Raw genomic sequence first — 24,704 nt, 5'->3', positions numbered from 1 at the left:
TAGTATTGAAAGTCCTAGCCACATTAATCACACAAGAAATAAAAGGCAGCCCAATTAGAAAGAAGTAAAACTGTCATTATTTGCAGATGGCATGATACTATATAGAGAGAATCCTAAGGATTCCATCAAAAAACTATTAGAACTGATAAATGAATTCAGTAAAGTAGGATACAAAATTAACATTCAGAAATCAGTTGCTTTCCTATATACCAATAGTGAATTATCAGAAAGAGAAATTAAGAAAGCAATCCCATTTACATTGTAAAAAAAAAAAAAATACCCAGGAATAAATTTAACCAAAGAGGTAAAAGACTTATGCTTGGAAAATTATAAGACATTGAAGAAAGAAACTGAAGAAAATACAGATAAATGAAAATATACTGTGCATATGGATAGGAAGAATAAACATCGTTAAAATGTCCATACTACCCAAAACAATCTGTAGATTCAATTCAATCCCTACCAAAATACGAATGGCATTTTTAACAGAACTTGAACAAATAATCCTAAAATTTATATGGAGCCATTAAAGACCCTGAATAACCACAGCAATCTTGAGAAAGAAGAATAAAGTTGGAGATATCAAACTATGTTACAATGCTATAGCAATCAAAACAGCATGGTAGCAGCATAAAAACAGACACACAAGACAATGGAACAGAATAGAGAGTCCATAAATAAACCCATGCCTTAGTCACTTAATTTATAACAAAGGAAGAAAGAAAATACAATGGGGTAAAGACAGTCTCTTCAATAAATGGTGTTGGGAAAACTGGATACATGCAAAAAAAATAAAACTAGATCACCTTCTTACATCATATACAAAAATAAATTCAAAGTGGATTAAAGCCTTAAATGTAAGAACTGAAACCATAAAACTCATAGAGGAAAAAGACAGTAAACTCTCTGACATTGCTCTTAGTAATATTTTTTCTGATATGTTGCCTTGAGCAAGGAAAACAAAAAGAACAACAAAAAAACAAATGGGACTACATCAAATTAAAAGGTTTTTACAGCAAAGAAAAACATCAATAAAATGGAAAGACGACCTAATGAATGGGAGAAGATATTCACCAATGATACAGCTGATTAAGGAGTTAATATCCCAATTTTATAAAGAACTCAAGCAACTTAACACTAAAAAAACTAGAAATTAAAACTGGGCAGAAGACCCAAAAAGACATTTCTCCAAAGAGGACATACAGATGGCCGATAGACATATGAAAAGCTGCACAGTGACACTAGTCATCAGAGAAATGCAAATTAAAACCATAATAAATTTTACCTTGCACCTGTCAGAATAGACATTACCAATAAATCAAAAAACAACAGGTGTTGGCAAGGATGTGGAGAAAAGGGAATCCCTCATGTACTGCTGGTGCGACTGCAAACTGGTGCAGACACTATGGAAAACAGTATGGAGGTTGCTCTAAAAATTACAAACAGAACTGCTAACTATGACCCAGCAATTCCCTTCTGGGTATTAATTTGAAGAAATCTAAAACATTAATTTGAAAAGCTATACATACCCCTATGTTCATTTCAGCATTATTTACAATAGCCAAGATATGGAAGCAACCTAAGTGCAATCAATAGACAACTGGATAAAGAAGAAGTGGTAATATATATACAATGGACTATTACTTGGCCATAAAAAAGAATGAAATCTAACCATATGTGACAACATGGATAGACCTGGAAGGTATTATGCTAAGTGAAACAAGTCAGACAAAGACAACTACGATATGATATACCATACTTATATGTGGAATCTAAAGAACAAAAGAAAGAAACAAAACAGAAACAGATTCATAGATGCAGGGAACAAGCTGATGGTTGCCAGAAAGGAGGGGTCTGGAGGTGGGGCAAAAACGGTAAAGAGATTAAGAATTACAAATTGGTAGTTATGAAACAGTCATAGGGATGTAAAGTAAAGTATAGAGAATAATAGTCAATAATATGAAAATAACTATGTATAGTGCTAGGTAGGTACTAGTCAGGAGAATTACCTTGTAAATTATATAAATGTCTAACCACTATGCTGTATACCTGATACTAATATAGAATAATATTGAATGTCTACTATAATTGAAAAATCAAAAAAAGGCGAAAAGGGGGGAGTGAAGGGGAATAAGTGGTTTGAACTTCCAGGTAAAAAAAAGATAAGTCATGAGGATGTGATGTACAGCATAGGGAATATATTAAAAAATATTGTGATAGTGTTGTATGATATCAGATGGTTGCTGGACTTATCATGGTGTTCACTTCTTTAGGTATATAAATGTTGAATGACTGTGGAATATACTTGAAACTAATACAATATTGTATGTTAGATATATTTTAATAAAAATCTTTAAAAAAAGAAAAGAAATTTATTAATGGTTCTTTGAGTTGATCAACATTGGACGTAATCAAGAATCAGATAACTTGGCTTGAAAATTTTATAAAATAAGTACCTCCTTAAGCTGTTCTTTTCGAAGTTTATATTCTCTTTTCTGGGACTCCAAAAAGCTATTTAGTTCTTTCTTCTGTTGGGCCTGAATATGTTGCTGGAATTTTTTCTCTTCATTGGCCATCACTTTAGCCTTTAAGAAATTTTAAAAATGGATCACATTAGTTAAGTAGATAAGATTCAAAGCAGCAGTTTAATACTTTTCACCAAGGATACCTTTATTCTCCTTCCCCCAAGAACATAAAATCATTATGAGCATTACCAAATTAAGAACTCTCAAAAAATTATTAAGTATTACTCAGCATCTTTATTATTTGAATTTTAGAGAACCAGTAAAACGGAACTCACCTTTAAAATGCTGACCTTTAACAGTTCAAAAGTTTTCACGTTTTTTTTATTTAACAAGAGTATGCCCTCCCCCCACTAAAACTAAACAAATATATATTTATCTAAAAATATAATTAAATTATTATCTTTTATCTAGATTTATTTGTATATTAAATGACCAACATATATTAAATAATATAAAACTGTTAAATATATATTATTTATGATTATATATGCAATGCATATCCATTGTAGAACATTTAAGAAATACAGAAAAACACAAAGAATAAAAATCTTATATGATTTTAGTACCCAGAGATGACCAAAATAAACATTTTGGTGCATACCTTTCCTAATTTTTTCTATGCACGCATATTTTTTAAACAAATCTGTTTCATGAATTGCTTTCCTAAATACGTTAGTTTCTATCTCTTTCTAAGTTATTAAAAATACTACCCAATGCCCAACAGGATTCTAAATATTTGTACATTCTTTCACCAAATTATTTCAGAATCAAAATTTATTTACACCATAAATTATTTTGCCAAGTTCTCTACCATAGTGAGAGAGTGGTTTTTTTCTGGGAGCAAGGGTGGACAGAATAGCTATGATAATTCCTCAATGTTCAATAGCCAGACATATTTGATGATATTGTATGAATATACCGAGCTTACATTTTACTTGAAAAACGTGACTATCAAAATAAAATGAAACAGATGGGACACCAAAAACAGAAGAAAAGGTTTCACATAAGAAGAATCCTTAAAAATGCACCTTTATCATATAATAGAATGATACTTATTTGTAAATAAACAAATGGGCTAAATCTTAATCTCTCTTAATTTATAACCTCTAACATGCCCTGTGTATATTATAATAATCTTCAATTACTCTGACAAAAAATCCTGCTATAAATTTCAAAACGTTTATGAAAAATACACAGAGAATTATGAAGGTTTTTTTGAGACCACAGAGAATTATGAATGATTTTTTGAGACCTAAACCACTTCTTAATGGGTAATCTATCAAACTCCTCAAATAACCAAGATACCTGAGGCCTAGAACAGTTGAATGACTCACCACTGTAACACTATAAAACTATCAAGTGTCAGGAAATGATCCCTTGTCTATTGGTTCCCAGACTTAGTATTTGATATTATAACACATTATGTTAATATTTCTCCCTTTCCCCAAATGATTTGCTTGGTTCAAGAGAACAGATACCCTAACATCAAAATGCTACCTTGATTAATTCTAAGATGATTATTTTTGGAAAAATAATAATACTAAATTAGCCACCTCTTTTTCCATAGCAGCCTGATGTTTTTTGATAAGTTTCTCCATTTCTGCAGCAAAATTGTTACGCTGAGTTTCAAGATCTTTGTCTAATCTGAGGCGATGTTCATCCATCTCAGCCTTTAACTTATTTTCTAGAGTCATCAGCTGCTTTTGATGTTGTCTCCTCATTCTCTTATAGCCAGACATCTGTTCTCTAAGCTCGGAGTCCTGCTCATGTTCTTGCATTTGCCTGGTAACCTAGACAAACAAACGATGGAAAGAAAAGAATAAAACAAAGCAAAACTTTCTTACAGCATTTGAGACCACTGTACTATTAACTAAATAGGCAAGTAAAGTAAGATATCCCAGCTAGCAGTTTCCAGTTAAATTTCTAGTAAGTCTTTTAAACAAATAGACAAGCTGGTTCTAAAATTTATATGGGAATGTAAAGAACCCAGAATAGCCATAACAATCTTGAAGAGAAAAAAAAGTTGGGAGACGTACACTTCCATAATCAAATTGGTATGGTTGTTAAGGATAGGCTGAAAAGATCAAAGGAACAAATCAAATCTAGAAACAGACCCATACATATTCAGTCAACTGATTTTCTACCAAAAGTTAATTCAAAGAGGAAGGGAAAGTGTTTTTAACAAATCTAGCCAAAACAACTAGTCCTCTGAATAAAAATAAATAAATAAACCTTGACTCCTATATCATTCCATACACAAAAATTAATTTGAAAAGAATCACTTAACCTTAACATTAAACCCAGAATCAAAAAGCAGAAGAAAACATAGAATATCTTCATGACCTTGGAGTAGGCAAATATTTCTTGGACAGTACACAAAAAGCAGAGACTACAAAGAAAAAATGCATAAATTGGATTTTTTGAGGTAAAATTCACATAGAATTAATCATTTTAAAGTGAACAACTCAGTAGCATTTAGTATATTCACATGTTATGCAATCACCAACTCTATCTAGTTACAAAATATTTTTATCACCTCAGAAGAAAACCCTATATCTGTAATGCAGTTGCTCCCCATTCTCCACTTCTGGTAACCACTAATCTGTTTTCTGTCTCTATGGATTTATCTGTCCTGGGTATTCATATAAATAGAATCATATAATATGTGACCTTTTATGTCTGGCTTCTTTCATTTATCATGTTTTCAAGGTTCATTTATGTTGTAATATCATGTATCAGTACTTCATTCCTTTTTATAGCTGAATAAATTCCATTGTATATATATACCATAATTTGTTTATCTATACATCCATTGATGGATATTTGTGTTGTTCCCACGTTTCAGCTATTGTGAACAGTACTGCTATAAATATGTATACACATACACTTGTTTGAGTACCTGTTTTCAATTCTTTTGGGCATATACCTTGAAGGAGAATTGCTGGGTCATATGATAATTCTACATTTAACTTTTTGAGGAATAATCAACTCTTTTCCACAACAGGCAAACCATTTTACATTCCTACCAGCAATATACAGGAGTTCCAATTTATCCACAAGTTCTCTAACACTTGTTATTTTCCGTTTGTTTGTCTGTTTGTTTTTTTAAATAGCCATCCTAGTGGATGTGAGGTGGTACCTCATTGTGGTTTTGATTTGCATTTTACTAATGACTAATTATGTTGAACATCTTTTTATGTGCTTGTTGGCCATTTGTTTATCTTATTTGGAGAAATGTCTATTTAAATCCTTTATCCATTTTTTAACTGGGTTGTTTAAATTGAATTTTAAAACTAAAAAAAGTTTCTCATCAAGACAACAGTAAGAAAAAGAATAGGTAAATCACAGATGGGAAAAATATTTGCAAAATATCTATGAGATCTAATACTTGTACTCAGACTACATAAAGAACTCCTACAAATCTATATGAAAAAAATGAGTAAGAAATCAGGTAAAAGACTTGAAGAGACATTTCACTCAAGAAGACATATGAATGGACAATTAGCATTAGCACATGCAAAGGTGCTTACTGTGGTGACATCTTTAGTTACAGGGAAATGCAAAAAAAAACGAAAAAAAAAAACACAACACTATGAGATTCCATTTGATACCGACTAGAATGGCTAAAATAAAAAAGGCTGACAATGCCAAATGCTGGAGAGGATATGGACCAACTGGAACTATAACATACTGCTAATGGGAATGTGAAATGGTACAACCATTTTGGAAAAATGACAATTTCTTATGAAATGAAACATACTTATACCCTATGACTCAGCAGTTCTACCCTGGGTATTAACCAAAAAGAAATTAAAACATCATGTTCACATAAAGATTGTACAAGAACATTTATTACAACTTTGTGTGTAATAGCACAAAATGGGATTCAAGCCAAATGCTCATCAATAGAAGAATGGATTAAAAAAATAGTATATTCACACAATGGAAAACTATTAGTAATTAAAAAGATTGAACACAACAACATGGATGAATCTCGAAAACATTGATCAAAATAAGCCCAACACAAATGAATACATTATTTGTGATTCCATTTATATAAAATCCAAAAACAGTTAAACCTAAGCATAGTGAAGAAACAGAAAGTGGTGGTCATGAGAATGGAAAACTGACTAAAGTGGAGTATGAAAGGAACTTTCTGGGATGACAAGAAATTTTACACATCTTATTTTTTTAGGTGATGGTTAATATAGGTATGTACCATTGTAAAAACTCTTCAAACTGAATACCTAAGATCTGTGCATTTTACTGTATGAAAAAAAAGGCAGAAGTTAGACTGAGTTATGGTATATGGTAAATAAAGTGAAATATATAGTTATGCTCTTCTATGGCATGTTCTTGACCCCATGCCATACAGATTCATGAGTCATAGCACAGGATTTATAAAATCTGCTTATGTAGTTGATAACTCAGAAAACCCACATCTCTTTTTTCTTTCTGTCATATCTTCCAAAAGCCTACTTTTCCTCTGATATTTTAATGTAATTTCTTTTTATCTCTAGTATCTTTTATCATGTTGTGGTCCTACTCATCTGACCATGGTTATAAGTACACCACTATAACAACCTTCTTGTAATTAAAAAAATCCATTTTTATTGTTGTTTGGGAAATCAGAAGAACTACACTTTGAGTATATCAAATTGATTACCTGATATTTCCCAAACATTCTCCCTCATTTTGGTTAGCCTCAGTATTTCCTTATTGTTAATTCTCATGTGAAAATAACACCTCTCCCTTGTGCCTAAAACTAATTATTTAAGGCTCAACAATTTGTTTTATAAATACTTCCTTTATGCCCCAAATTAAATTTGAATTCCTACTTAGTACCTTGTAGCCTTAAGCATTTAATACAGTCTAACATATTAGTTATTTGTATACATGTCTTAAGACATTATTAGTTTAACATCTCTCAGAGCGCTTTCTATAATCTTTCTCATAATAGGCACTTAAATGTTAAATGAATGTTTTGCAAAATAAACCCCAAATACAAAAAAGTAAGATATAGTTATACTTGAGTATAGATGCCAAGGTCCAACATGAAAAATATATTTCTAATTCAGGGCACATACATACCAGTGATGCCGTCCGTATAGTAGCAAAGTGTTCTCGATTACGATAGTGTGATTTATGACGAGATACTTGGGGTGGAGATTGTGGATCTGATGCTCTTGTTCTGGGATCTCCCTCTTCTCTGTAATTTTCTTCCTCCTAGACAGAGAGAGAGAGACAATACTATCTGAAGTCAACAGTTCATTTGCACTTACAAGAAAATTAGTTTAAAGACAACTTGATTAACAAATCTCAAAGATATATTATTAAAAGCAAAAGCAAACAGAAATTGGCAATGTTAATATTTCATTTTCAACATAATTAGAACCAGGAGACATTATTTCTTCAGTGTATGAAATAGCACACAGCTAAGGAAATGTATAAGGCTAGATTTACATCCTACTCATTATATGCAAAATTGAAAAGCTTTAATATAGCTTAAAACCAAAGATGATGAAACATGCAGCTAATATTTTAAACAACAGTAATAAAATTTCTCTAAGGCTCTTGGGTTTTAGAAGCAATAGCTTGAACACAACAACATAGCTTGAAAATATCTTTATAATACTTCTGCCATTTGTCCAAAATAAGTAATAAAAAAAGTTGTAAACATTTTAAGAACCAATGTGTTTCCTTATATACTACCTTAGTTCATTAACTAAAGAGGAAGTCAATTAAGTAGCAACCAACTAATTGTGGGCTTAATCTTTTCTATCACTGATTCTACTGCCTAAGAATATAAAAATTAAACATGATTTTGCTCTGAATAACACTACTATTTAACCAATCATTCCTAATAACTTTGGTATATGTGGTAAAATATATAAAATTTGCCATTTTAACCATTTTTTAGTATACAATTAAATGGCATTAATTATATTCTCAGTGTTGTGCAACTATCACCACATTACCAAAACTTTCTCATCACCCCAACTGGAAACTCTGTATCCATTAATAAAAACTCTCCCTTTCATCCTCTACTCAGCCCCTGGTAACCTCTAAACTACTTTCTATCTCTATGAATTTGCCTATTCTAGATATTTCAAATATGTGGAATTATACAATATTTGGCTTTTTGCATCCGGTTTATATTAATTAGCATAATGTTTTCAAGGTTCACTCATGTTGTAGTACGTATGAGAATTTCATTCCTTTTAATAACTGAATAATATTCCATTAGATGTATCTACCACCTTTTGTTTATCCATTCATCTGTTAATAGACACTTGGGTTGGTTCCAGCTTTTAGCTAATGTGCCTACTAACATTTTAGGTAATATCACAAGGCGTAAAATTAAAAATGAAGCATTCCCATTAAATGTTAGAAGGAACTAACTGATCTTCAAATACTTTCAAGAAAATTTAAAATTTCACACTCTAAAGTGCAAAGAATAATGTGGCAAACACCTATATTTCTGAAACTCAGAATATAATTTTCTGCAACTATGTACAGTTTAAAGATATAAACATTATGGTAATGCAAAGGTTACTTTTTAAAAAATGCACTTACTAGAATATTTGCTTCCCTCAAAAATATTTTCTTTTATACTAGTTTTATAAAAGGTAATGCATTTATAAGATTAAAAAATAAAATAAATTAAAAAAGAAGACAGTGAAAATTCTCCCTCCCATCCCTGCCCTTTCATCTCAGTTCTCCCAAAATAGCAACCACTATTAGATTCTTATGTATCCTCTGGAGATCCTTCTGGGTACACGAGCAAATAAGAACATGTTTTCTTATAGTTATCTTTTTACAGGTAACACTGTTCTGCACCTTTCCACTTTACTTTAACAATAGATCTTGGAGGTCTTTCCAGTTCTTTTTTCAGAATTGATTATAGAGGCATAGTATTCTACTAAATAGAGGTACTGTAATCTGGTTAACCAGTTAATTTTTTTGCTGTAACTAGTACTGCTTCAATAAATAACCTTGTACAGATTTCACTTTGCATGTGTACAAGGCACATCTATGGAGTAAACTGCCAGATCAAAGGGGGGTGTGTGTGTGTATTGACAGTAACGTAATGATGATGATGTGTGTGTGTATTATTGACATTATTGTGTGTGGTTCTTGTGTGTGTGTATGCGCTATAAATTGGATGGATGCTGCCAATTGTCTGATTGTACCAATTTACGCTCCCATCAGCGATCACTCAAGTGTGTCTTTGCTTAGAGCCTGGATACATAGTGCATTTAAAACTTTTTCAGTATTATAGCAAAAGTCACTTTTAATCACCCATCTTAACCGTTTCTCCTATTTCCCAAAGACAATATGATCATGAATTTCATGTGTATAATTACTATTTTTAAGCACTTTATTTTTCCATCTAACTTCAAATAATATATTATATGGTATTTCTACATTGAGAATTAACAAGCCTATTGCCATTTTAAAATAAGTTACCTAAAAATGTTCCAAACTTCCGATACAGCTAAGAAAATATTAAACTAATCAGATGAAGAAAATTATTTACAAAACTTAAATTTTTTTTTCAATGAAACCCAGATACTCACAGGTTTTAAATGGATGACAGAACTATTAGACATCACTGTGTGATCTCCTTCCATCATGTCTAGCTCACTCTTGTCATCTGAGGCATCTGGAAGACTGTTAACACTACTGCTTTGGCTACTGGCACTGATGGACATACTGGGAATAGACTGATTACTTCCAACACTATTCACAGTTCCCGTCCGTCCAACACCATGATCTTGTTCCTAAGGGAAAACAACATTAGGTTCAAATATCTATATTTCTTTTGAATTCTTGATTTTAAGTACCTAGCACATTGCTTGGCAGTCTTAGAAAGTCAGAGGCCTATCATGAGAAATTCCCTTTACATGTCAAGATCAGGAAGATTAGCTATTATTACTTGACAGTAAAACAAATAAAAAGGACCAAAAAGTAAAAATAAAAAACCCAACCATGTAAAAAAGTCAGTTCATCAGTTTTGGGTTATTTCCAAAATGTAGCATTTTCTCTATATTGTTTCACATTTTTTGAAATCCATTTCTAGCACACATCTCGAGTTATATGTATATAGTCTGCTCTTTTCTCAATGATTCCTATGGTTAAAATAAGCTCCAACCTTTATTTTGGAAACAACCTGTAAACAACTCCTTTTAGTTGTTATTTTTTATTAAAGCCTTTTATATTTTCCTTTCTTCCTCAGAATATAGTCTCTAGCCCATCATCCTCTACCACCAAATAATTAATATTAATTCCTATTTTTGTGTAAATTGAAAATTACATATTATATATATATTTAATCACAATCATAAGAATTTTTTTCTGAAGTAAGGCAAGCAATGGTATCTAGGCACCAACATTATAGTATGTCATATCATGTCAAAATTTGATAAGACATGTAGAATTTAATAAATATAGATACATAGTGTGTGTGTATATATATGAACTTTTCTTACATCCCTAGCCTAATAGAGATGCTGTTAGAGATTTAACTACATTAGAATTTTATTAATTTCACAACTTTACTAAATATTTCATACATTTAAAATAGCCCCAGACAATTTTCGAATGACTATTATAAAAACTAAAGAAATAAAAACCAAACCAAAAAAAACCAAAACTGTAATTGAAGAAATTCTTGTATTTTATGGTTCATTATGCAGCACTATTAAAAAGAAAAGTAGGTAACTACTGCTCTTGGTTTTGGAATACAAAGTGATCTCTTTCACTGGAAAGCAATACAAAAGAATTGAAGCTTTGAAATTCTGACAGGAGCAAAGAAACTGAAATATTTAGAGTAAGAAAGATAGCTTCACAAATAATAAACTTCATATACATATTTCCTTGTGAGGAAGTTCTTTAACATTGCAAATTTGTTTTTCTATTTTTTCTAAAAGGCTACATGGAAAGAACCTGGCCTTGAGAGTCAGTGATATATGAATTCAAACCTACATGTCTTTACCAATAGTAAGTTAACTGAGCCTTGCTTTTACTCATCTGTAAAATTAGTATTTTAGAACTGTGTAGATGGAATGAAATTGCTCAGAACTGAAAAGAATCAAGTGTTCCTGGTGACAGAGTAGACGCTTGGTAACTATCTAATGACTTCTGAGTGAGTACTATCAACTTCTATAGTATGTAATTTCAAATACTTCCAAAAGTACATCCCATGGAACTGAACAATCAGGCAAAAAAGGGTTCAGTGGCCAAGAAATCTGAGAAGGACTATAGTGAATAAAATTGAACAGGTTTCTTTAATAAAAGACTTTTCAGAGCTTTACTAAGCCAATGTGAACTATGAAGCAACAGGTTGAGTTTAAATAATGCAAAATCTTTTTCCCCAGCTGGGATCTTATAGGACCAGTGTTAAGAAAACACAATTTGGGAACCACTGATCTAAAAGATCCGTGGCAAGACAAATTATGTAAGGAAAGAAGCCAATAAAGAGAGCTCAGTATTTGAGTAATTTCTAAGTTAATACCTCTTCTTCTTCCTGTGCTTCTACTGCTGGTCCATTATGTGCCTCCTGGAAAAGGAGTTTCTTCATCTTTCGATACTGCAGATTGTCTAGCTCTCTTACTGCATCCTTTGTTCTTTGAATGAGATCTATTAACACTGTTTCAGGGCGCTCCCGAAGAACAAACATGTGCTAGATAAGAAAGAGTAGAAGGTAAAAGTCAAGTTGAAACCTAACTATCTTTTCAACTGGTATAAATATACCCCTTCTCAGACCCTAGAGTACTATCCTAAACAATCATGATAGATTATGCATATAATCTATAACTCTCTATTAACATTTCTGACTTTCTATATTTACAAAATTGTCATATACACATACATACTCTGTGCCTACATTAACTAGCCCTATGCATTTATAAAAACTTTGAACATGATACCACAATCAAAAGGTCTAGTTAAATACTAAGAATTGTCTAATTAGAGCCCTTAATAAATGTTCACATATTCTTAGAACTATCAATTTCATAGAAAAGGCATGTTTGGTTCTGAGTTATATTAAGTTTCAACAGAAATGTATTTACTAATGGTAGTTTTATGTCATAAACTTGGAAATTATCAGTTCCTTTATATGTTGCATAAGCAACATCATAAAACACTAGCAGTTGATTAAAAGTCATTATATTATCAGTGATTTTTACCACTAACATTTAATAAAGCTTAACCTTATCAAATACAGAAAAGTAGAAAGAATAATTCCACCATTAGAATTACCACTGTTACATTTTGGCATGTTTCTTTTCTTATTTATTTATTTAACTTTTTAATTTATTTTCAATTACAGTTGACATTCAACATTATATTAATTTCAGGTACATAGCACAGTGGTTAGACATTTACATAACTTATGAAGTGATTCCCCTGATATATCTAATACCCTCTAATACAATACATACAGTTATTATGATATTATTGACTATATTCCCTATGCTGTATTTTACATTCCTGTGATAGTATATTCCTTTTCAGAAATTTTCTATGTATAGATTTTGTTTTGGAGATATATAGTTAGCATATAGATTACAGAAAATACCTTCTGCCTTGAGTTCATGAGATGCCCCTGAATTCTTATAATACTTTTACCTTCTTTGTTAGTTTAAATTTATTTCTTTTCTATGCAAAGAATTGTAACTATAATATTTTATTCTACTTTCACTGTTGTATTACTTCAAACTTATAAACATAATGCCTACAGAACATTTCATCGAATGTTTATGCCGAAATTATTTAACCATTACTCTAATTCTGGATAGTTATTTCCAATTTTTAATTCTGAGATAAATAGCTTCATATATTAAAAAAGATTTTTTCTATTCATTTTTTTAAATGTAGGATTGTAACAGAAATGTAATTAGGGCAAAGGAAAAGAAACACTTGATAGATTCTTTCTGTCATTTCCAATAAGGCTTTGCCAATACATGCTATGGATCAGGTAAATGAATACTATATGCAGACTTGGGATCTACTCCCCAAATACAAAATATGCGGCCCTGGTTGGTTGGGTTATTATCAAAAGAGTTTACACTTAGACAAATCTAAGAAGCCAGTCACATTCTTCCTTTTTCCTGAGTCTTAGCTTCTTGGTAGCCACCACTATTTATAATATTCAGTCTTCTCATCAAAATTAATTTCTAAGTTTGATAATTTTCTATATATAGATCTTACTTATTTTTCACTAATGCAATTCCTAGCTATAATAAACCTTTTGCTGCTATTATGAGTACCTATTTATTCTATCAGTGAAAATAAACTGAATCTCTTTGAAATTCTAAAACATTCACATAATAATAGTCTACTTAAATCTTGCAGTGAAAAATCAAGATTCCTTAGAGTCACAAATTGATAGAGTCAAATCCTACTTACTAACATCTTATCTAGATGTTTTAAGAAAGATATTAAGTTCAACGATACTATTATTGCTATTAATAAGATAGTGAACCTCCAAATGAAATAATAAATTTTTGAAAACAGAAAGCATATACCAACCATGGATTTAAATTAGGCAACCAAATTTATTGAAAACTAAATAGCATTTATATGATTTTAAAAATATTTTCGTTACTAAGTTAAAAAAGTATATTTCTAAAAAACAAAAATACAATATCCATTTTTAATGGTTTATTTTGAAATCTTTTCTTCCATGATATTTATGGCAACATATTACCTGTACTTTTCCTCTTTCATATTATTTTAATAAAAGACAGGTCAATATCTAAAGTACAGATATAAAAATTAAATTCAAAGTTAAATTATGTTTTACCAATTTCAAAAAATAACATTCCATACAAATTAAAATTTATACTTATAACTCATGAGTATATTCTTACACATATGAAAATTTAGCTACTTGACACTATTTTGAATTTTTAACTATATATTCTATTCAGCCATGGTAAAAAGCAGTTAATCAATTTTGAGGGGAAAAAAAGGAAAAAACTTAGCATCTAAGAGAAGTTCCAGTATATAAAATTAGCATTTTAGTAAAAACTAATAGAGCATACTTAATACTAGAATCAAAGAGGAATAAAACATATTTTTAAAAATAATTTCTTAGGGCTAGAAAACAGACTTAGAGTATAATAGAACTGACCTTTAAAAGTTCCTCTGATGTAGGGCGATCTTGAGGGATTTTCTGGAGGCAAGAATCTACAAAGTTGCGAAAATAATCAGACCTATTGTAAAGGAAAGTATCAAGTGAACATTTTGCTATTTTTTTTTAAAAAAAATCCACAAATCAGGGTATGTGCCCATTCGTGGGAGGGGGGTGGGAAAATAAATGATAACAAAAGCAGACACGATACGCTATATATTTTACATAAGTCTATGAATATGATCTAAAGCAATCAATAAATTATCATTTTTCAAAGATAAACTTGCACAAATTATTTAAAAATTCTGCTCTGTTCTAAATTGAGGCAAAATTAGGGAAGCCAATCTTTTTCTTTTTTAACATTCAAATGTAAAGTAACACTGTTCTCAATTTTTTCCTCTTTTCTCTAAGTTATCTTTCTTTTCTTGTTTGCCCCTTGGATCATCTTGTATATAGTATGTTTCAGAACATCACTCTATTTGTTTTAGAGGGAGGATTTTTTATACCTGAGTATGAATAAGTAAAACTTTGATTAAACCCAGGAAACCAATTAAGATATTTTAAAAAACATTAGAAGTCTGCAACATATTATTATAGTGTTGCTGATGAGAGTTCAGTGAGTAAGGCAGTAAGTAATAATTACTCCATCAATGTTCATCGTCACTAGTCAAGTAAGATTTTAAGTTCTTTGTAGGTAAGAATTCTTTTTTGAATCCCCAAAGTATTAAACACAGTATAAAGACAGTCTGTGTTCAATATATTTATATGTCTGATAATACTAAACTCTGTGCCAAAAGATTCTATATATCTCAACATAAGTAGCAAAGACCTATGAATGTATCTTAATTATGTAATTTAAAAAAATTAAGTATCACTAATTTATGCATCTACTTATAAATTTAAAAATATTTATTAAATATACTAGATATTCCCCTAGAATTTTTCAAATGCTAGATACACTTGAGGAATTAATTTCCCACTAAAATTTTTTTATCACTGATAAAAATCCTAGTTTTCTAAAACTCAATCTGTTCTACATAACTTTATATAAATGAACTTAATTTTATCAAATCAAAGAAGCACTAGGAAAAGGAACATCAGAGCACACTGAATAACAACATAACAATTAGAACGATCTTAAAGTTATGAATTATCTGGTAATTCTGATAAATTATATACCATTCTCCAACAAAAATATTATAGGTATGACAATCTACATACTTTTTATAAAATATTAATGTTTAAATCATGCTATTTATTATATAATCAGGATTACATGTGTTTCTAAAGTTCAAAGAAAAAATAAACTTTTGTAAAAAGCAATACTTTTTGCTTTCATGTGGCATCACTGAGTTCTATATATGCTATAAAAAGCAGACATAATAAAGGATATAAGGGTAAAATAAACCTATTTTATTTATATTTGCTAATAGTTTACTTAACATAGGTTCACTGAGGGAATTTCACAAGCCAATAGCAAACTAGATAACATTCTTAATAAGCCAATGAAAATAATATACTCCAAAGCAATAATGAATTAATTACACTATTGTTCCAGGAAATAAACATATTTTAATATCTCTTCAGGAAGTAATACATTTTACCTAGTTAAAATGAAATCATTTTGATATTATGAAAAAGCATTTAATTTATACAATGTTGAGTAATGTATCTCTAACAATACTCACCATTCATTAGATTGTAGTGTAGGGGATTCATTTTGGGCTATGTGATATAAGGCACTCATTGCATTCATATTAAATAAAGGAGGCTTCCTTTCCGCTGTAAGAGAAAGAAAACCTGCCTGTTAAAATACATGCCTGTTAAATAGGGGCACAAAAGTATTGTTAGAAAGTTGTTTTTTAAAAAAATAATCTCAATTTTAGCAAAAAAAAAAATTGCGAGTTCGAAGAACGTTTTCAAGTGAATCAGTTCAGAGTAAATTGCTGACCTGATGTAAATACTTAATATTTATTTCCTATAAACAAGAACATCCTACTAAAGAACTACAATACATACATTAAATCAGGCCATTAATACTTTAATCTTCAAACACTACTCAAATTTCAATCAAATATCAAAAGTAAGCTTTGATCATTTGCATCCTTCAAGGAAATTGTCCATTTTATCTAAGTTGTTAAATTTATTAACATAAAACTGTTCATAATATATCCCTATAATCCTTTTAATATCTGTAAAATCTGTAGTGATGACACCTTTTATTCCTGATATTGGTAATGTGTGTCTTCTTTTTTTCCTGATCAATCTGGCCAGAGGTTTGTCATTTTATTAATTTCCTCAAAGAACTAGTTATTTCATGATTTTTCTATTGTTTTTGTTTTCTGTTTAATTGATTTCCACTTTGATCTTTTTTAATTCTCTTTCTTCTGCTTATTTTGAGTTGAATTTGCTCTTCTTTTCCTAGTGTCTTAAAGTTGAAGTCATGGCATTGACAATTTTGAAGATACAAGACTCTTGAATGCCGCTCAATATGGTTTTGTCTTATGATTAAATTTAGGTTATAATTTTGCCAGGAATATCACAGAAGTAAATGTTATATTTTCCTCATTGTATTCTATGAGGAAGTGCACTATTTCGAATGGTTCTGTTATTGATGTTCACGTTGATCACTGAAGGCTGTGACTGCCAGGCTTCTTCATGGTAGTTTCTTTTTCCTTTGTAATTAAAATTACTTTGTGAGGAGTTACTTTGAATCTACATAAATAACCTGTTTTACATAAAACTTTCATTTTGTTCTTTATTGTATGAACTTATAGATTTTCATTTTAATAAGCTACAATGTGCTACTATCGTTTATTTTGATGTTCAAATTGCCTCATATTTGAGCAGTGAGAATGTTTTATGATGGCTTCTGTCTTTTGGACATGGTCTCATCATTCCTTGATCACCTCCTTGTTTTCTAGTACACTAAGATGTTCCAGGCTCATCCGGTACTTTCCCTACCTCAGCCACTGGATCAACCATCTCTTGAAAGAGCCATGGCAATAGGTGTGCTCACTGCTACTGAAGTATCACTGCTTAGATCCTCTCAGTAGACAGAGTTAGGGAACACATATATATAAACAATATGTTTTATACATACATGCACATTAAACATCCATATGTTTATTGAAAACAATTGCATTTATAACAATATCTCAAATCTCATTGAATAGTATTTATTCTAGCTTTCTCTTTCCATTATTTTTAAAATCTTTCTCTGACAATGAAAAACTTTTATCTCATTATCCTTAATATATTTTCTTATTTGAGAAATTCTCCCTGTATGTCTCCCATCTTTGCTACCACCCTCTTTGCTGAACAGATGCCCCACCTTTCCCTTTGAAGCCCCATTACAAGTCATTTTTCAGTGGGAATGTCATCTTCATCTACTCAGTTTCTGATACCAGACACAAACTGCAATGAGATCCTCCTCATCAGTCCTTGTGAAGGAAGCTCTATTCTTTTTGATGAGGCACTGCCACTATGTCAGGCCAACCCTCAAAATGCACATCCTCTTGACTCTGACCCTACACAATAGGATGCTCTCCCTGCTGTTACCTCCTCAACCTACTTTGGCTCTGACACCCAATGCTGAGCCACCTCTACATATAAATGCCTCAGTCACCCCAATAGAGCTCTGAATTTTCAAACCTGACTACCCACCTGCATGAATACCCTCATCAGGTTCTGTTTCCATACACCAGGCCATTGGTCTGTGGGAACCCCTCCTCTAATCATATGACTCTGACACTCCATTCATGGCTCACCAGCTAAATAATTTGGGAAGGGGATGGAGTTACTAAAGAAATTCTGAATGAAAGAAATAACTTTTTTCTATGATAATTTATTAAAATATTTAAATCTTTTAATGGTGTACCATCACTGTATCAATCTAAAATATGATTTTTGATTTTGTCATTTAGTATAAAATTAAATATCTCTCAATTCTGTCAAAGAACAGTGAATTTAGCTAAAAAGTCTGTCATATCTAAAATGTGGCAGACTTTGGTGAATTCAACTAACACTTTCTATCTCAAATTCTTATAAGCTACTACTATACTAATATGATTTAAACTAAATTTTTTTTTCTAAAAGTTACAGAGATCCTATTCCTTATTATCATGTACACGCCTCTCAAATTTCTCTATCAAATGTGGATTATTTCCATAAAAGTAAATTTTGAGTTGATTTTTGTGTATGATAAAACATAGTAATCTAGTTTCATTCTTTTGCATGTGGCCGTCCAGTTTTCCCAATACCATTTATTGAAGAGACTGTCTTATCCTCATTCTTAGCTCCTTTGTCATAAATTAATTGACCATATATTCATAAGTTTATTTCTGGGCTCTCTAGTCTCTTCCATTGATCTATGTGTGTGTTTTTATGCCAATACCATACCGTTTCAATTATTACAGTTTTCAAATACAGTTTTAAATCAGGAAGCATGATCCCTCTAGCTTTGTTCTTCCTCAAGATTTTTCTGGCTTTTCAGAATGTTCTGTGGTTCCATACAAATTTTAGGAGTTTGTTCTATTTCTGTGAAAAATTCCACTGGAATTTTGATAGGGATTGCATTGAATCTGTTGATTGCACTTTGGGTAGTTTGGACATTTTAACAATATTAATTCCTCTAATCTCTGAGCATAGAATATTCTATTTATTTGTATCTTCTTCAATTTCTTTCATCAGTGTACAGGTCTTTCACCTTCTTGGTTAAATTTATTCCTATATATTTAATTTTTTAACATAACTGTAAATGGGACTGTTTTCTTATATTTCTGTTAGTTATAAGTGTATATAAATGCAACTGTTTTTGTATATTCATTTTATATCCTGCAACTTTATTGAATTCATTTATTCTAAAAATTTGTTGGTGGAATCTTGAGAATTTTCTATATATAATATGATGTCATCTGCAAAAGGTGACAGTTTTACTTCATCCTTTCTGATGTGGATGCCTTTTATTTCTTTATCTTGCCTAATTGCTCTGGCTAGCACTTCCAATACTATATTGAATAAAAATGGCAAGAGTGAACTTCCTTTCTTGATCCTGATCTTAGAGGAAAAGCTTTTAGCTTTTCACCATGTTAGCTGTGGGTTTGTCATAATGGCTTTTAGTATGTTTAGGTACATTCCCTTTATACCCAGTTTAGAGTTTTTATCATAAATGAATGTCGAATTTTGTCAAATGCTTGTTCTGCATGTACTAAAATGATCATCTTGAAGTGTCCTTGTATGATTTTGGCATCAGGGTAATAATGCTGGCTTTGAAAAATGAGTTTGGAAGTGTACCCTCTTCTATTTTCGGAAGAGTTTGAGAAGGATTGGTATTAAGTCTTTAAATGTTTCATAGAGTTCACCAGTGAAGCCATCTAGTCCTGGACTTTTGTCTGTTGGGAAGTTTTTGATTACTGATTCAATCTTCTTACTAGCAATCAGTCAGTTCAGATTTTCTATTTCTTTATGATTCAGTCTCAGTAGGTTGGATGCTTCTAGGAATTTATCCATTTCTTTTAGGTTGATGTATAATTGTTCATAGTATAATCTGACCCTTGAACAACATGGATTTGAACTGTGTGGCTCCAATTATACACAGACTTTTTACAATAAATATATTGGAAATTTTTTGGAGATTTTCTTACTACCATGAAGCAATCATGTCAATTATGCTAGGATATCATAAAGCAATTATATTGCTTATTATGTTACTAATGTATGAATTGTCACATCTGTAAATAAGTATAATTTTTTCACATTATCTTTACATTTTTTATATCTAATATTAGTAACATGTATAACATCTACAGTGTTTTGTATATAAGACAATACTGATGTAGGTACTGACATATGATTCACCTTGTAAACAGATGACATAAACTTAAGGTATTGACAAATACAGTAATGTAAATGTATTTTCTCTCCCTTATGATTTCAATAACATTTTTTCCTCTAGCTTACTTTATTATAAGAATATGGTATATAATACATATAACATTCAAAATATGTGTTGACTGTTTATATATTATTGGTAAGGCTTCCAATTAACAGTAGGCTATTAGTAGTTAAGATCTGGGTAAGTCAAAACTATACATGGATTTTCAGCTGCACAGGGGTCTGTACCCCTGAGTCCCGCATTGTTCAAGGGTCAACTGCAATCTCTTATGATCCCATTATTTCTGTGGTATCAGCTTTAATGTTGCCTTTCATTTCTGATTATATTTATTTGAGTCCTTACTCTTTTCTTGGTGAGTCTAGTTAAAATAAAGGTTTTTCTACTTTGTTCTTCAAAAAACCAGCTCTTAGTGTTTCACTAATCTTTTCTATCGACTTTTTTAAATCCACAGTTCATTTACTTCCACTGATCTTTGTTTTTTCCATCCTTCTACAAACTTTGAGTTTAGTTCTTTTTCTAGTCCCTTGAGATGTAAAATTAAGTTATTTATTTGGGATCTTTCTTATTTCTTAATGTAGGTATTTATCATTGCAAACCTCCCTTAGAACTGCTTTTCCTGCATCCCATATATTTTGGACACTGTATTTCCATTTTTGTTTGTCTTGAGATTTTAAAATTTCTTTTGATTTCTTCTTTGACCCACTGGTTAGTTGTTCAGTAGTATGCTACTGCTGTTGTTTTATTTTGTCCTCTCCCCTCTCTTCACTTCCTAAAGATCACAGCCCCCTCTCTTGCTCCCAGGAATGCTCCTGGAGTAGAGTTCCCTCCCTCATGCTTGAGAGACTCTTGGGGGCTCCCTATTGAGTCAGGACTTTGCATCTACAGAGGCTCAAGGTACCATGGTGAAGTGTCCTGGTCCACTCCTACTGACTCCCAATGAGGAAGCAATAGAAGATTATTGTGTGACCTGGCCTGAGTACCCTGAAATCTGGGCCCAGATCTCTTTAGCACCACCCAGGGAACCTGGCCTCCAAGCTCCAGGCTGAGAATCTTGACTCTGGGCCTCTCAGACTTGGCTGGATCCCTCCTCTCCCCTCCCCATAGCCCTGCCACCACCTACAAGGTCTCCACTTGCCCTGGAGCCCTCATAGGACCCTATGAATCATGGCCTTGGAGATGAGGGTCTTCAAGACTCACTCTGCACCCCAGACAGTGGTCCCAACCCCAAACCCTGCCGTTTGGCCCTCTCAGCCCAGGGCTGGGCTATGGCTGTCCAATCCCTCCCATAGGAAGTATCCTTCCGTGGCCTGTTTTCTCCAGTTGACTAATTCTCTAGGAGCAGCTGTACATGGAAACTTGTTGCCATCAACCTAGGGCTGGATAGACCCTGTGTTGGGATCGCAGAGAGGGAACAGGCACCCTGAAGCCTGTGGGAGAGGCTGAAGCAGTTAGTGTGCTAATCTGTTCTGGGGCCTACCTGACCCTCTCCGGGGTTGTGTGTCCTGTCAGTGACTGTGGCCAAGGGCAATGCGAACAAGTGACACCAAAGTAAGAGAGAAGCAGTGACACTTCCTGAGCCAACTGGGGTGGTCTAACTCCCCTGTGTGTCTCAGGATCTGAACAGACAACCCCCCACTCCTTGGGCTCATTGAGACTCCTGAGTCTGGGAACTCTCTCCTAGATTCCACTCCCTGCCACCAGTGTGCCCATCTCCACTCCTCCTGGCTCCCTTCTCTCCAGTAGCATGTTGTATAATGTCCATATATTTTGTGAGTTTCCCACTTTTCTTCTTGTCATTGATTTAGAACGTCATACTATTGTGGTCAGAAAAGATGCTTAGTATGATTTCAATCTTAGATTTGTTAAGACTTGTTTTATGGCCTAATGTGATCTATCCTGGAGAATGTTCCATGTGTGCTTGAGAACAATGTGTATTCTGTTGCTTTCGGTTGGAATGTTCTGCATATGTCTGTTATGTCAATCAAGTCAAAGGTGTCATTTAAGGGTAATGTTTCCATACTGATTTTCTGTCTGGATGATCTACTGATTGATGAAAGTAAGGTATTAGTGTCTCATACTATTATTATTGTATTGCTGTCCATTTCTCCCTTTAGGTCTGTTAATATTACATTATATATTTAGGTGCTCCTATGTTGGGTACACAAATATTTACAAATGTTTTATCTTCTTGTTGTACTGACTTGTTTATCATTAGGCAATGGACTTGCCTCTTATTACAATCTTTGTTTTAAAGTCTATTTGTCTGATATAAATATAGATGCCCATTTTTTTTTTTTTTTTTTTTTTGGTTTATAGTTGCATGGAAGGTTTTTTCCATCCCCTTCACTTTCAGTCTGTGTGTATCTTTACATATGAAAAGTCTCTTGTAAGACTCATATAGATGAATCTTATTTTTTTAAAACTATTCAGCCATTATATGTCTTTTGAACAAAGAATTTATTCCATTTACAATTAAAGTAATTATTGATAGATATCTACTTATTGCTGTTTTGTTCACTCTTCTCTGATTCCTTTGTTCCCTTCTTCTCTAGCTTGCTTCTTTTGTGATTTGACAATTTTCTTTAGTGGTATGCTCAGATTCCTTTCTCTTTATCTTTTGTGTCTTGACTGTAAGTTTTTACTTTGTGGTTATCATAAGGTTTACATAAAACAACTTAAGATTATAATAGTCTATTTTAAGTTGATAACTAACATCAAATGCATTTTAAAGCTCTATATGTATACTCCCCACACTTCATTTTTGTTACAATTTACATCTTTTTATCCTGTGTATTGATTAACAAATTGCTGTTGTTAAAGTTGCTTTATTTTCTTTTTACTCCTTTATATATTTTTGAAATTTAATATCCTCAATATACCTTTTCAATGAGAAAAAATGATAAATTTTATTTTTATAAAGATGATTGTATGATCATGCATATAGCCTAAAAAACAACGAACTAGGTATCTTTTTAATCAGATTAATTATAAACAAACATACAAACTCAACTATGAAAAATCCTGCACTTTAAGATTTCTTGATTGTAAGACATAACCAAATTATTTTAACCTTTATGATAACAAAGTATGAGTGAGTCATAGTTATTTAGATCTATATTTATCAAAATGAAAGATAGCACAATTGATTTGTTTGTTCTCTTGTGTATAAAAAAAATTTTTCTTTAATTCAATATCCCTATTTTAAAGTAGAAAAACACATAATAAATTTTCCAAGACTGACAATCGACTGCTTGGGAGAAGATATTTGCTAATGATACATCTGATAAGCGGTTAATATCCAAAATATATAAAAAACTCATACAACTCAACAATAAAAAAACTAACAATCCAATTAAAAAATGGGCAGAAGACCTGAACAGATACTTCTCCAAAGAAGAAATACAGATGGCCAACAGACATATGATCAGACAGGTCACTAATCATCAGAGAAATGCAAAATTAAAACCACAATGAGATATCATACCTGTTAGAATGACTATCATCAATAAATCAAAGAACAAGTGTTTGCGAGGATGCAGAGAAAAGGGAACCCTCATACATTGTTGGTGGGATTGTGAATTGGTACAGCCACTATGGAAAAGAGTATGGAGGTTTCTCAAAAAATTAAAAATGGATATACCTTTTGACCCAGTGATTGCACTTCTGGGTATTTATCCAAAAAAAAAAAAAACCAAAAAACAAAAAAACCCAGTAATTCGTAAAGATCTATGCACGCTAATATTCATGCAGCACAATTTTCAATAGCCAAGATATAGAAGCAACCTAAATGCCCATCAACAGATGACTGGATACAGAAGTTATGGTTCACATATACAATGGAATATTATTCAGCCATTAAAAAAATGAAATCCTACCATTTGCAACAACATGGATGGACCTAGAGATTATTATCCTGAGTGAAATAAGATAAATAACATATGATTTAACATATGATAACATATGATAAATAACATATGATCCTGAGTGAAATAAGATAAATAACAGAGAAAAGATAAATAACATATGATTTCACTTATATGTGGAATGTAAGGAACAAAAAGAACAAACTAATCAAAAACAGACTCACAAATATAGAGGGCAATCTGGTGACAGAGGGGAAGAGGTTTGGGGGACTGGGAGG

General features: G+C 31.7%; 1 protein-coding gene across 4 annotated transcripts in view; it reads right to left on the bottom strand.

Moving 5' to 3' along the window:
* The window catches only part of TAOK1 (TAO kinase 1), a 143,682-nt gene that overhangs the window by 31,415 nt on the left and 87,563 nt on the right, over window positions 1-24,704 (bottom strand). For 3 of the 4 annotated variants that reach the window (XM_039886180.1, XM_039886182.1, XM_039886181.1), the window contains 7 exons: window positions 16,356-16,449; window positions 14,668-14,749; window positions 12,043-12,210; window positions 10,106-10,309; window positions 7,617-7,751; window positions 4,079-4,315; window positions 2,457-2,585 (listed from right to left, as the gene is read on the bottom strand). In XM_039886180.1, the coding sequence (XP_039742114.1) occupies window positions 2,457-2,585; window positions 4,079-4,315; window positions 7,617-7,751; window positions 10,106-10,309; window positions 12,043-12,210; window positions 14,668-14,749; window positions 16,356-16,449 (1,049 nt within the window). The remainder of the gene's footprint in view (window positions 1-2,456; window positions 2,586-4,078; window positions 4,316-7,616; window positions 7,752-10,105; window positions 10,310-12,042; window positions 12,211-14,667; window positions 14,750-16,355; window positions 16,450-24,704) is intronic. The other variant, XM_039886184.1, reaches the window with a different exon arrangement.

The sequence above is a fragment of the Pteropus medius genome, unplaced genomic scaffold, assembly GCF_902729225.1.
Source record: "Pteropus medius unplaced genomic scaffold, Ma_sr-lr_union100, whole genome shotgun sequence".
In the NCBI taxonomy this organism is placed as follows: domain Eukaryota; kingdom Metazoa; phylum Chordata; class Mammalia; order Chiroptera; family Pteropodidae; genus Pteropus; species Pteropus medius.
The sequence above is the reverse complement of the archived record's forward strand: the minus strand, read 5'-3'. Positions and strand labels throughout refer to the sequence as shown.